A 13,911-nucleotide genomic window follows, 5' to 3' on the forward strand; every position below is an offset into this window, starting at 1 on the left:
AGGTTTTAAAGCTATCCATGGCTCAGCACAGGTGGTTTAGATGTAGCCAGGCTCATCGTTACTCCGATGTGTACGCACATGCGCACGCATTGCGGCAATGCCTAGCTGCACCTGGCCACAGTTATTAGCACCCTTGACCCAGCAATGCAATACGTATGGGTGGCAGGTGTGAATATATGCACGCACATGATGGCATGCACACTCATCGTGGCAAAGCAGTTGCGGGTGCAACTAAGCGCAGCCACATCAAGCGTGGCTACATCTGTACTAATTAATAAGGGTCTAATTCAGCATGAGTTGTAGTTTTGCGAGAGATCGCAAAACTACAACTCATTTCTCTAGCATATGGGTAGCCCACTGCCTCTGAAAGCCTAGCTGCGAAGGCAGTTGCTGGGCTGCCATGTTTAGGGTCACAGCGGCTGCGTGTGACATCTTGCAGCGGTCATGGCCTGCCCCGCAAACAGTCCAGACATGCCTCCGTTGTCCGGACTACACCGCCCAACACAACAATGCTACCCCCAAAATGCTGTATCGCTACTCCACGCTGGGACATAAATTGCGCCGACGCTGACATTATTGTTATGTTGTTTTGTCTGGTTGGTCTGGTAACTAGTTTATTAATAATAACAAAATTACTGTTATGTTGTTTTGTCTGTCTGGGCTAGTAACTAGTTTGTAATAAGAAAAAAACTCACAGGGATCATGGTAGTTGCTCCAAGGATTGGGGGAGTATCATGAGCTGACTTGCTCCTCTTTCTTCTAAAATTAAAAAAATTGGCAGATTAGCACCGTATAACGAGATTTACTACAGAAGGAAATGATCACATCTAGTATAATAATATACAATTGCCCATAAAAGAGTTCATACAAACATCCACAATGAGTATATATTGACTTCTACATGATTTGTTTCCGAAGTTGTGGTTATCTTCATTACAACTCGAGCCACCAATAATAATCAAATTTGGGAAGTATATATATTAAGATAAGTTGCTTATACTCATCAGGATTATGTGGGCTAAAGTCCATAAGTAAATACACAGCCATCCCTACGGCCCGTTTCAGTTGTCAAACCTTCATCATTGGGTCAACTACAATACAAGCACCAAAACATTTTACTACTTACTGTACTTTTACTATTCACCCGGAAGATGCAGAGATCAGATATGAATAGAATAGGGTGGGCATGACTTGAAGATGTAATGCACATCAGCAAGTGGGCAGGACAATGTGTAATATATATATATATATATACAAACAGAAAGTTCAGCACTCACCAAAGCAAGCTCACTTATCTTCACAACATCAATAAATAAATGATGGGGGTTTAGCTAGTGAATTGGCCAATGCACGGAAGCCTGCAAATTAAAAGTAATTAAAATTTTATAAAATATAATTAGCACCAATACAAAAGTAAATAAAACAATGGCCCTATGCAAGGAGACAAAAAATTAATAAGAAATCACTAGAACTACATACAAAATATAAGTTAGTATAAAATTGATAGTACAAACTTATATAAGACAGGAGGAAAATTGTCCTAACAATAAAAAATTGGAAATAAGATCAGCATTAAAAATGTTTATAAATAAGGTTCTTAGCTTTTGAGAAGGTATGTATCATAACACCCAACGCGTATCGTCCTATCTGGATGAAGTCCTTGATGAAGTCCAGATAGGATGAAACGCGTTGGGTGTTATGATACATACCTTCTTAAAAGCTAAGAACCTTATTTATACACTTTTTTTATGCTGATCTTATTTCCAATTTTTTATTGTTAGGACAATTTTCCTCCTGTCTTATATAAGTTTGTACTATCAATTTTATACTAACTTATATTTTGTATGTAGTTCTAGTGATTTCTTATTAATTTTTTGGCTCCTTGCATAGGGCCATTGTTTTATTTACTTTTGTATTGGTGCTAATTATATTTATTAAATTTTTATTACTTTTAATTTGAGTCTCCTCCAAGTTGTAAGACACCATTGGTCGCTTAAAATCACCTTATCCTCCTTTTCTTTTACACTGTACATGAAGCACTTTACCAATGCTTCTCTCTTTAAGGTGTAGCTGACGCCCGAATATATTAAAGGGAGTGTCTAAACAAGGTGACCATTTGATTGGTCATTCATAATATCCTGGTCTGCACTCTAGTACAGTTTGGTATCGCTGTTAAGCGCCGATAAGCTTTCCCCCATCACACATATATATATATATATATATATATATATATATTAATAAGTCCCAATTGTTTTCTGCAGCAGAAGACAAACACGGCACTGCAGGATTTTTAAGAGAACAAACTTTACTCCTTCAAGGTTTTGGGGACTTGCACCCTGTCCTCGGGAAGATACAGCAAACAAAATGTATATATTATGCACACTATGTAGACAAAGGTGATTGGACACTGACAGCAAGTAGGTCAACATGATTTTATTGACGTCAGTACTTTGTAGGGCCACCATGTGCAGACACCCTTCTTGGAAAACTGTCCGCAAGTTCCTGGACAACAGCAGGTGGTAAGTTTTGCCAGTCTGCCTTAAGTACAGTGACCAACTGTGACACTGAAGAAGGTTGCGTCGATCTAGAATGCACCCCAATTCTTCACAGAGGTTCTCAATTGGGTAAAGATCTGTATTCTGAGCAGGCCAGTTCATCTGAGTTACTGAATTTTCTGTATACCAGTCCAGCATCACCCTGGACACATGACATCACGTAGCCTACGATGATCCCCTTTTCAAACTCGGTACGCTCCTTTCCGGCAAGTAATTTTGTTGGCAAATGATCTAATCAGTGCCCCATTGCCCGCTTTATACCTTCATGAACACATGTCTGCTGGAGGAACACACAATTTCGCTTGTTTATGTGCGTGTGTGTGTGTTTGTGTGTGTGTGTGTGTGTGTGTGTGTGGGGTGGAGGAGGTCAAATCACTTTTGTCTACATAGTGGTATATTACACTTTTTTATCTTTAATATTTTTCAGAAATTCCAAGAAATGTGAGGCAAGTTCACATCCCCATTACAGTAATAACTCATAACAATCTTATTGAGGCTATCTCAGGTTGCAGTGTATTACCTTATATAAAAGAAGACGACCAGTATAAGCAGAATCAGAAGACCTCCACCCAACACCAACAGAATCACAAGTAACAAGTCACTTTTAGCAATTAGACTATCAGCTTTTTGAGCTGTAATAAAGAAAAAGAAGCTATCACATTAGTTGGCAGCTCATGATGACGCACAATGTAAAAAGCTTATTTTATGTTATTAACCCATAGTGTGTTTGTGGTAACCTGCACAAGGATAACATACAGTAGTTACATGGCATAATAATGTGTGATACAAAGTACATTATAAGGGTAATAAAAGTCACTGAGAGTAAAGAAAACTCACCCACATTCACTTTACTTCTACCGGTGGACCCCCTTGTGGCCATAGCACATTCTTGGTTCTACCGCACATAGGGGGTCAGTCTGACCTGATCGTAGCTGTGCTAAATTTGGCACAGTTACGATCACTGACACAGACATGCGGGGGGATGCCCAGCACAGGGCTAGTCCACCCCGCATGTCTGGCCGCCCCCCTCCCCCCCCTTCAGGTACAAAAGCATCACACAGCGGCGATGCTTTTGTAATTGAAGAGTAATGGGCCCTACACATTGGCCGATCCGCCACCGAGCTGCCCGACGGCGGATACGTTTCTTCACTACCCCCGTCACCCGGCTGCATTGAAGTGCAGGCAAATATGGACGAGATCGTCCATATTAGCCTGCATGTACAGCCGACGGGGGCCAGCGATGAACGAGCGCGGGGCCGCGCATCGTTCATTGCTGGAGCCTCCACACTCAAAGATATGAACGGTATCTCGTTCATTTATGAACGAGATCGTTCATATCTTTGACTGATGTCGGCCAATGTGTAGGGCCCATAACTCCCGGCAAGCGCAGCTCCTGCGACTGGCCGGGAGTTACTCATCGCTGCCCTGGGTCACAATGGCTGCATGTGACGTCACACAACCACTGGAGCTCGCCCCCCGCACAGTCCGGCCATGCCTGCATTGGCCGGACTGCGCCTCGAAAATGGCGGCCAAATGCCGCCATGCCGTCCCCTCCTGCCCAGCAACCACCTCTGCCTGTCAATCAGGCAGAGGCGATCGCTAGGCAATGATGGCCGTCGGCCGTCTGACATTCGCCGGTGCACATTGGCGCCAGCGCATGCGCAGTTCTGACCCAATAGCACCGCTGCGAAAAGCTGCAGCGTGCAAACAAGTCAGAATGACCCCCATTGTGTCTGTTTCAGATTTGTAAATTAACCCCAAGGATTACGTACAAATCTTATAATGGCTGTACATATGCAGAACATTCCCCTGAGGGTTACACAGATGGCCAATGTTCATGCAAATGATCTGATGCTGTGACCACTTACGCAGCAACCCATCACAGAAGCCTGTAGTAGGCGTCTATTTACACAGGATATTGGGGGTCATTCCGAGTTGATTGCTAGCTGCCGTTGTTCGCAGCACAGCGATCAGGCTAAAAATCGGCATTTCTGCACATGCGCATGCACCGCAATGTGCACGCATGACGTATGGGTACAAAGTCCTTTGTGGTTTTGCACAGGTTCAATCGAAGCTTTCAGTCGCACGGAACAAAGCAAGAAGATTGACAGGAAGGGGGCATTTCTGGGTGTCAACTGACCGTTTTCTGGGAGTGTTTGTAAAAACGCAGGCGTGCCAGGGAAAACGCAGGCGTGGCTGGGCGAACGCTGGGTGGGTGTGTGACGTCAAAAGCCAACCCACCAACGTTAGAATCAACGCACACGAAGAGTAAGTTCAGGGCTGGTCTTGTTCTGCGCAAAAAGGTTTTGCTGGCGCTCTGCTGCACAAGCGTGTTCACTTCTGCAAAGCAAAAATACACTCCCAGTGGGCGGCGACAATGCGTTTGCACGGCTGCTAAAAACTGCTAGCGAGCGATCAACTCGGAATGACCTTCATTAGCATAACATCTTTACACAAAAGTTATCAGAAGTGGCTGCAACAACCATCACAGCTGCTACTGGTTTCCAAACTACAGTAAGGAAGACATCCCATCTCAAGATATCATGCAGCCCACAGAATTGTGCATTAAATGCCATTAGCCTTGTAAATAATGGGGGTAATTAGGAACTGATCTTAGATGTGCAAAAAAATGCACATCTACAATCAAATTCTTTGACATGCGGGAGGACGCCCAGCACAGGGCAGTCTGCCCAGTATGCTGGGTACTGCCCCACCCCACAGACATGCAAAGCCATGTACGTCGGCAATGCCTTTGCATGTTTTTAGTAGCCCTCTGCTACGCAACCTAGCTGCGAAGTCAGACGACTACTCGCCATGTTTTGGGTCACAGTTACGTCACGTCACAGCCGATGCGACCTGACTCAGCAATGGTCCAGACACGCCTCCACTGTCCGGAACGCGCCCCTTAAATGGAGCATCGACACCCACAAAATGCAGCGGCGATGCCCAGTTCCCTCCCCCCCTTCAGGTCTTAAACTGTGTTATGAGAGAACGCAGTTTAGGAACTTGCATACGCACATATCGGCATACGCGCATGTGTAGATTAGAGATGAGCGAGTTCGGTTCTCAGAGAACTGAACCCCCCGATTGTCACGCTCCGATCCCGGATCTGAGCCGGGCTCAGGACTTCCCGCCAGACTCGGAAACCAGAACGAGGCAAAACGTCATCATCCCGCTGTCGGATTCTCACAGGTTTTGGATTCCATATAAACAGCCTGCATCACCGCCATTTTCACTCGGGACCAGGAGAGTTAGGGAGACAGACCTCTCTGTGGGTGGTGGCGTCAGGTGGGGTCAGTGTGTGCTCTGTAGGGGTGCTTCTCCTGTCACTGTGGTGTACCTGTGCTGTTAGGGGTGCTGTCCTGGCTGTCACTGTCACTGGTGTTTCATGTGCTGTTAGGAGTGCTGCAGCTGTACATGGGTGTTGTTGCTGTCCTGGCTGTCACTGTGTTCTACAGGGGACAGGGGCACTGTCCTCCTGTATGCTGTAAAATGTCAGGGTTGCTGTTGTTAAAATAAATAGCACACTGGTACTGTATGTTGTGAAAATACAGGGGCGTTGGCCCAATCATGTATGCTGTAAAAATTCAGGGGTGCTTCTGTTGTTAAAATAAAAGCACATTGGTCCTGTATGCTGTAAAAATTCAGGGGTGCAGTTGTTAAAATAAAAGCACACTGATTCTGTATGCTGTAAAATATAGGGGTGCTGGCCCAGTCTTGTATGCTGTCAAAATTCAGGGGTGCTTCTGTTAAAATAAAAGCACACTGGTCCTGTATGCTGTAAAAATTCAGGGATGCGGTTGTTAAAACAAAAGCACACTGGTCCTGTATGCTGTAAAAATACAAGGGGGCTGGCCCAGTCTTGTTTGCTGTAAAAATTCAGGGGTGCTTCTGTTAAAATAAAAGTACACTGGCCTTGTATGCTATAAAAATTCAGGAGTGCAGCTATTAAAATAAAATCATACTGGTCCTGTATGCTGTAAAAATACAGGTGTGCTGTTGTTAAAAAAAAAAGTACACTGGCCCTGCCTTGTATGCTGTAAAAATGTTGGGGTGTAGTAAATTAAATGTACACTAGCCATGTCTTGTATGCTGTAAAAATTCAGGGGTGCAGTAAAATTAACATACACTGTACTTGTCTTGTATGCTGTAAAAAATATGGGATGCAGTAAAATTAATGTACACTGGCCCTGGCTTGTATGCTGTAAAAATTCTGGGATGCAGTGAAAATCAATGTACACTGGTCCTGTATTGTATGCTGTAAATATTCTGGGCAAATGTATTGTAAGCTGTAAAAATACAGGGGTGCTGCTGTTAAAATAAAACTACACTGGTCCTGAATGCTGTAAAAAGACAAGGGGGCTGTTGTTAAAATAAAAGTGCACAGGTCCTGTATGCTTTAAAAATACAGGGGTGCTGCTGTTAAAATAAAAGTAAACTGGTCTGTATGCTGTAAAATACAGGGGTGCAGTAAAAATAAATGTACACTGGCCTTGTCTTGTATGCTGTAAAATTACAGGGGTGTTGTGAAAATACAGGGGTGCTGGCACTGTCCGCGGTTGCGATGTCTAGGCCTGACCTTCACAACACTGTATGGGAAGAGGAGGCTTCTACCACCATTTGCACACCCTACACACCCTCTGCAGGCGCTGGGAAAAGTTCCATTAGTCCATTTGTTGATATTGAGTTTGAGGATGTCACTGTAGAACAGGCATTCCCAACCTCGGTCCTCAAGGCACACTAACAGTCCTGGTTTTAGTGACATCCAGGCTTCAGCACAGGTGACTTAATTAGTACCTCAGTTATTTTGATTTAACCATCTGTGCTGAAGCCTGGATATCACTAAAACCTGCACTGTTGGTGTGCCTTGAGGACCGCGGTTGGGAATGCCTGCTGTGAAAGTACACCAGGATGAGGAGGATATGGGTGTAGCTGGCGCTGTGGAGGAAGTTGACAATGAGGAGTCTGATGGAGATGTGGTTTGTTTGAATAAGGCACCAGTGGAGACAGTTGTTGTCCATGAGATGAAAAAGCCCATTGTCATGCCTGGGCAAAATACCAAAAAAGCCACCTCATCTTTTGCCATTGTCAATCCATAATAAGTGGGGGTAAGGACGTTAACCACCTAGAAACATCCGCCCTTATACGTCAACTGCAGCGCATTCATCATAAGTCAATGTCAAGTTCAGAAACTTTGGGTAATAGCGTAAGAAGTCCACTGACACCTACTGTAAATGATGTTGTTTTGTTTGAATATTATTTCTGAGGATGAGGATGACATCTTGCAACTGTAGAGCCAGTTTGTGAAAGGAGAAATGAATAGCTTTTTTTTTGGTGGGGGCCCAAACAAACCAATCCTTTCAGCCACAGTCGTGTGGAAGACTCTTTTGCTGAAATGATTGGTTTGTTAAAGTGTGCATGTCCTGTTTATACAACATAAGGGTGGGTGGGAGGACCCACGGACAATTCCATCTTGCATGACTTTTCTTTGTCACTTCATTCCAGGGGTGATACCCTATATGGGGTGCTGCCCCTCTTCCCTATCAGTCCAGGGGTGCTGCACCACTGATGTTTAATTCAGAGGTGCTGTTGCCTGTCTGCTGTGCTGTGTAATTCTCCAGGGGTGCTGCCTATGTTGTATAAGTCCAAAGGTGCTGCAGTATAATTCCAGGGGTGCTGCTGTACTTGATCCTAGGTTTAAATGAAAGCCTAGAGCAGATATGAAACAAGCTTCAACATCACAATCAGATTTGTGAAAACATAGCTGCAAAGGTGGAAATGGAAATTGCTCTTTTGACTAAGTGTTTTTAAATAAAGTGGGGAGAGACCACATTTGTGGCCAAAGTCAGTGTGACTCAGAAGAGACTGAATCATAGTCCAGCACAACTGCCGGAGATGTAAAAGTGATATTTTCTGCCGGAGCATTAGAGAGAGGTTCTTCTCAATTTTTTCATGTTAGGGACTCACTCAAATGAATGGCTCCAGTTAGTCAACCTTAATTTTTATTTACTATTGATGTTCCACATTTTGGGATTATTTATTTAGAAGATGTGCATTTGTTGTACAGAGAACTTCTTTTTCTAAGAGCTGCGTAGGGTTTTCGCAAGACCTCGCGGTGTTAGAAAAACAGAGTTTCAGTGATCTTGCACTGCATCAGCTTTCCATTGCACTGCAGCACTAGATGGGCCAGGAGCTCATGTGAGGCACAAACAGTTACTGAATAAGGCACAGTATGGAGTTTCATGGTGGCTGGATAGCCAGGCTGAGACCTGCTGTGGGCACAGAGGTTATCATTGCTTCCTTCCATAGTCTTACTAAATATGAAATGAGGTTCGACTAGAGTGGTAACCTCCACTAGGGCAGGGGCTGAATAACAAAAAATTCACTGCACAGTCCTGCTTAGTACTGTACCAAACCCACACGAACTCAACTTGCCCGATCCGGTGCTGCAGTGGGGGCTAATGAGGGACTTCTAAAACACCTAAGGGCCAGGGCTGCTTTATTTAAAAATAAAATATGAATAAAATAAACAAGACACACAGGTATGCTCACATGTGTAACTGGGACACACAGGTATGCTCACATGCGTGTTACTGGGAGCTGTGAAAAACAACAATAAAGCATCTGCCACAAAATATGTAAATAAAAATGCAACAAAAATGGGAAAAAAAAGAAACCCACAAGATTTTCACAAAATAAGTCTCCAGACTCCGTGGAGGGGAAAATATCCAATCTTGATCATGTGGTATACACCAGTTTATTTGTATCTCAGCATTAAATCCGAGATAATCTTAATCCCTGAACATGGAGAAGGGGGTACAATTTCGGAGGCTTTGGCCCCTAGTTTTTCAGTTTGTCCAGTAATGTGGTAATTAATACTTATATATTTGCTTGGTTAATGTCCTTTCTGTTCCACACCAATATAGGAGTGGAGTGTGTGTTGTTCCTGATTACGTGTGCCTCTCTAATTTTGAATCACCTTCTTGACACTGTCCTCTTCCTCTTGTCTCTTCTCATTATGTGAAAAGTCATCAAAGAAGGAGGTGGTATGTTTGTAGCTAGCTATGATTCGGAGAACTTGGTGAGCTTTTTGCAGGGGGACCACCTGTCGCTGAAATGATGGGTTTATTAAACTGTGCATGTCCTGTTTAAACAACATAATGGTGGGAGGGGGGGGGGGGGGGGCAAAACAATTCCATTTTGCACCTCTTTTTTTCTTTGCATCATGTGCTGTTTGGGGCCTAGTTTTTAAAACTGCCATCCTGTCTGCCACTGCAGCGCCACTCCTAGATGGGCCAGGTGTTTGTGCCGCCCACTTGGGTCGCTTAGCTTAGTCATCCGGCGACCTTGGTGCAACCTATTGGCCTAAAATCAATATTGTGAGGTGTGGGGTGTTCAGAATAGACTAGAAATTAGTGGAAATGAATGTTATTTAAGTTAATAATATCGTAGGATCAAAATTACCCCCAAATTCTGTTATTTTAGCTGTTTTTTTTTTTTTTTTAATCATCCAGATCCAAAACCAAAACCCGAAAAGTGTCCGCCGCACATCTCTAGTGCAGATGTGCAAAAACGCTTCATAGTCATTCCCGCACATCAGCGACGGGGCCTGAATTAGGCCCAATGTTACATACCATCCTCTTTGAAAATGATGGCGATGGCTGAAGCGGGAGTCGACAGACAGGAAAAGATAGATAACTCCTGCTTTCCTATTTGGTACATTTAAGGGATACAGTAAACTCTACCCTTAAATATGCAGAAACAGAAATTGTCAACTATTTTAAGACCAGAATTGATTCATAAATAGCCCCAATGGCTTCTAATATTCACTTTGTTATAAACAAGTGAAAAGAACAATTTTATGAGGAATATTAGATATTAGATTTGTAGGATACCACTATTGCTTTGGGCCTGATTCAGATTTGGGAATTAAGCAATAAAGAGCAAGTAATTTTGCACCTTTATAAAACCATGCTGCACTGCAGGAGGGCAGACGTAACATGTGCAGAGAGAGTTTGATTTGGGTGGTGTGTGTCCAAACCGAAATCTAAATTGCAGTGTAAAAATAAATCTGTCCATTATTGTGGGCTACATGCAAAAGCAGCCAGTATTTACCCTGCATGCAAAAATATTGTATATATTTGCTCCCTTTCATTGCAACAAGGTGTGTCCAGGTGCAGTTAACATACCCTCCAACTGGACCTTTTTAGCAGGTACAGTACCTTTTTTCATGGTCTGTACCGATTTTTGGCTCTCCAAACTTCCATTGAAAGTATAAGAAAAGGGGCGTGGCCACTCCCTGACACTCATGGCCATGCCCCCTTTTCTAATTTGTACCGATTTTTATGTGTTACATTTTGATAGGGTATGAGTTACTCGTCCTCTCTTACTTTATTCCCAAATCAGAATCAGGTACTTTGATTCAGCGTTCGGCACAGGCATGCATAGTACCTGGGGAACCAAGGGGGGGGGAGGGGAGGGTACTGGTTACCAGAGCTGGATTAAGGTTGGTTGGGGCCCAGGGTAATGGAGGTTATGGAGGCCCACACTAGTAAAGTTGTTGGAAAAGCTCCTTACCCCGCAAAAAACAAACACACACACTTACATGCCTGGCACCGGAGACACGCACAGCACCTGGTTTCCGGCGACACTGCACTACAGTAAACCAACTCTAGATAATACTACAGCTCCCAGCAGCAAGGGCTGCTGGGAGCTGTAGTTTTGTTTAGAGCTGCTCCACTGTAGTGAGATTCTGCCCAACACCGGCAATACCCCCACCTCAACTCTTCACTCACGCAACAGCAGGGGACAGCACTGCCGGAGCACACAGTCACTGTCTCGCGGGATTTCCCTTCATGATCCCGTAAGCAGGACTGTGAATGGAGGAGCTCCTCAGTGGCCGCTGTTAATGAACAGCCGAGTCGCCGAAGGAAGACTCCTCTGATACAGTGTGTGGGGGCCCCTAATATGTGGGGGCCCTGGGACGGCTGCCCCTCCCTTTATCCGGCTCTGCCAATTACCTGGTACAAGGATCATCAGGGGTCCCATGTCGGATGTAGTGGAATGCCCCTCTTCTAGGTGCATGTATTAACAAGTGAATGTACTGTATTAATAAGTGGGTGTGGCCATGGCCATGTTTGCCCATACTCCCTCTAGCATCCGAACCAGACACATTTATTTACAGACTTGCATACTGGGCATGTATGGGCATCAGATCCAGTGAAAAGGTAACCCTTAGCCTCCGATAGATAGATAGATAGATAGATAGATAGATAGATAGATAGATAGATAGATAGATAGATAGATAGATAGATAGATAGACATCTTTAGATGGAGTTAACTGGCAGAGCTTGGTTAAGCCAACTTGCATAGCAGCCCCCCCATTCAAATCTATGGGCGCTGCTTTTGCCGATGGAAATCGGCTGTGGTCTGTCCTTCCTACAGTACTGTTGAAGTATGTGTGTACTGTTGGCAGTGGTATGGCAGAGTATTAATACACATCAGCAGATCTTCTGAATCTCAAGGCCGTCCAATACATAATCAGCGTAAGTACAGCCATACTCACAGTTATGCATGTTTCTCTCAGCATAAAGAACATCATAAATATAGGGGCAGATTTATTAAGCTTGGTGAAGTGATAAAGTGGAAGGTCATAAAGTACCAGCAAATCAGTGTGTGAAGTCTCTCCGGTCCCATTCCTCTCTAGCTGCCAGCGCAAGGAGTAGGCTCTGGCTGCGTCTGTCATTTCCTTGTGATTTTTTGCAGCGCTGCTGCTGCTGACGCAAGACTCGGGAGAGTTTTAAAGAACAGAGGAGCTGGGTGTGCGGTGTGGGGCCCCCTTTTTTTGTGAAACAAGTTAGCCAATATCAGCAAGGATGAAGAGCGATGATCTGTCAGTCAACCAAGTTTCTAAACCTGTCTACAGTACAAGAGATGATTCATCATAAATAACACTCCAGGATTTAACACCCCATCAATGTATAACGTAATCTACTGTGGCAGTGTCTGTCAGCAAAGATGGCAATGATGAGGATCTGATTCAGTGTGAGACTGGAGTGATCTGAGGATGATGTGTGACCATACTTAGAGGTTGCCCTGTAGAGGCAGAACCCTTGTGGGGCTGTAGCAGTTAGACGTCCAGGTGGGGCTGTAGCAGTCAGACAGTCCAGATGGGGCTGTAGCAGTCAGACAGTCCAGGTGGGTCAGTAGCAGTCAGACAGTCCAGGTAAGGATGTAGCAGTCAGACTGTTCAGATGGGGCTGTAGCAGTCAGACAGTCCAGGTGGGTCCGTAGCAGTCAGACAGTCCAGATGGGGCTGTAGCAGTCAGACAGTCCAGGTAGGGCTGTAGCAGTCAGACTGTCCAGGTAAGGATGTAGCAGCCAGACAGTCCAAATGGGGATGTAGCAGTCAGACAGTCCAGGTAGGGATGTAGCAGTCAGACAGTCCAGGTAAGGATGTAGCAGTCAGACAGTCCAGGTGGGTCCATAGCAGTCAGACAGTCCAGATGGGGCTGTAGCAGTCAGACAGTCCAGATGGGGCTGTAGCAGTCAGACAGTTTAGGTAGGGCTATAGCAGCCAGACAGTCCAGGTAAGGATGTAGCAGTCAGACAGTCCAGGTGGGTCCGGGACAGTCAGACAGTCCAGATGGGGCTGTAGCAGTCAGACAGTTTAGGTAGGGCTATAGCAGCCAGACTGTCCAGGTAAGGATGTAGCAGTCAGACAGTCCAGATGGGGCTGTAGCAGTCAGACAGTCCAGGTAGGGATGTAGCAGTCAGACAGTCCAGGTAAGGATGTAGCAGTCAGACTGTTCAGATGGGGCTGTAGCAGTCAGACAGTACAGGTAAGGATGTAGCAGTCAGACAGTCCAGGTGGGTCCGTAGCAGTCAGACAGTCCAGATGAGGCTGTAGCAGTCAGACAGTCCAGGTAGGGCTATAGCAGCCAGACAGTCCAGGTAAGTATGTAGCAGTCAGATCCCAGTGAGCCAAGAAATCAGTGGGGGCTAGGAAGCTAGTGTTCTTACCTGCAGGAGGCAGAGAGAACCAGAAAACGCTAAGACTATATTTGAGAAGCTGTGGAAGCCAAGCCAAATCAGGCTGAATCCTGTTAATATACCGGCAAGAAGCAGGCAAGAATGTGAGACTTTGCACACAGACTAGCTGCCAAGTATAGTAAGGGGTCAGCAGTGAGTTATTGCCCTGTATGGGGACTAGGCTGGATAGATTAATTTGTTCTGACAGGAGTAAAGAATAATTTTCATTTATTTAAACCCTGAAAGCTGCGTGTGGACCCTATTATGCACCTTGACCAGTGGTTCCCAAACAGGGGGCCACTTCACCCTCGGCTGCCTCAGGGCA

General features: G+C 44.9%; 1 protein-coding gene across 1 annotated transcript in view; it reads right to left on the bottom strand.

Annotated features, from left to right (window-relative positions):
• LOC134966968 (B-cell receptor CD22-like) overlaps positions 1 to 13,911 on the bottom strand; it is a 65,192-nt gene that overhangs the window by 26,783 nt on the left and 24,498 nt on the right. The window contains exons 4-5 of the mRNA XM_063943979.1: positions 3,076 to 3,187; positions 696 to 759 (exon numbers count right to left, since the gene is read on the bottom strand). Of these exons, the coding sequence (XP_063800049.1) occupies positions 696 to 759; positions 3,076 to 3,187 (176 nt within the window). The remainder of the gene's footprint in view (positions 1 to 695; positions 760 to 3,075; positions 3,188 to 13,911) is intronic.

Source organism: Pseudophryne corroboree, chromosome 10 (genome assembly GCF_028390025.1).
Source record: "Pseudophryne corroboree isolate aPseCor3 chromosome 10, aPseCor3.hap2, whole genome shotgun sequence".
In the NCBI taxonomy this organism is placed as follows: domain Eukaryota; kingdom Metazoa; phylum Chordata; class Amphibia; order Anura; family Myobatrachidae; genus Pseudophryne; species Pseudophryne corroboree.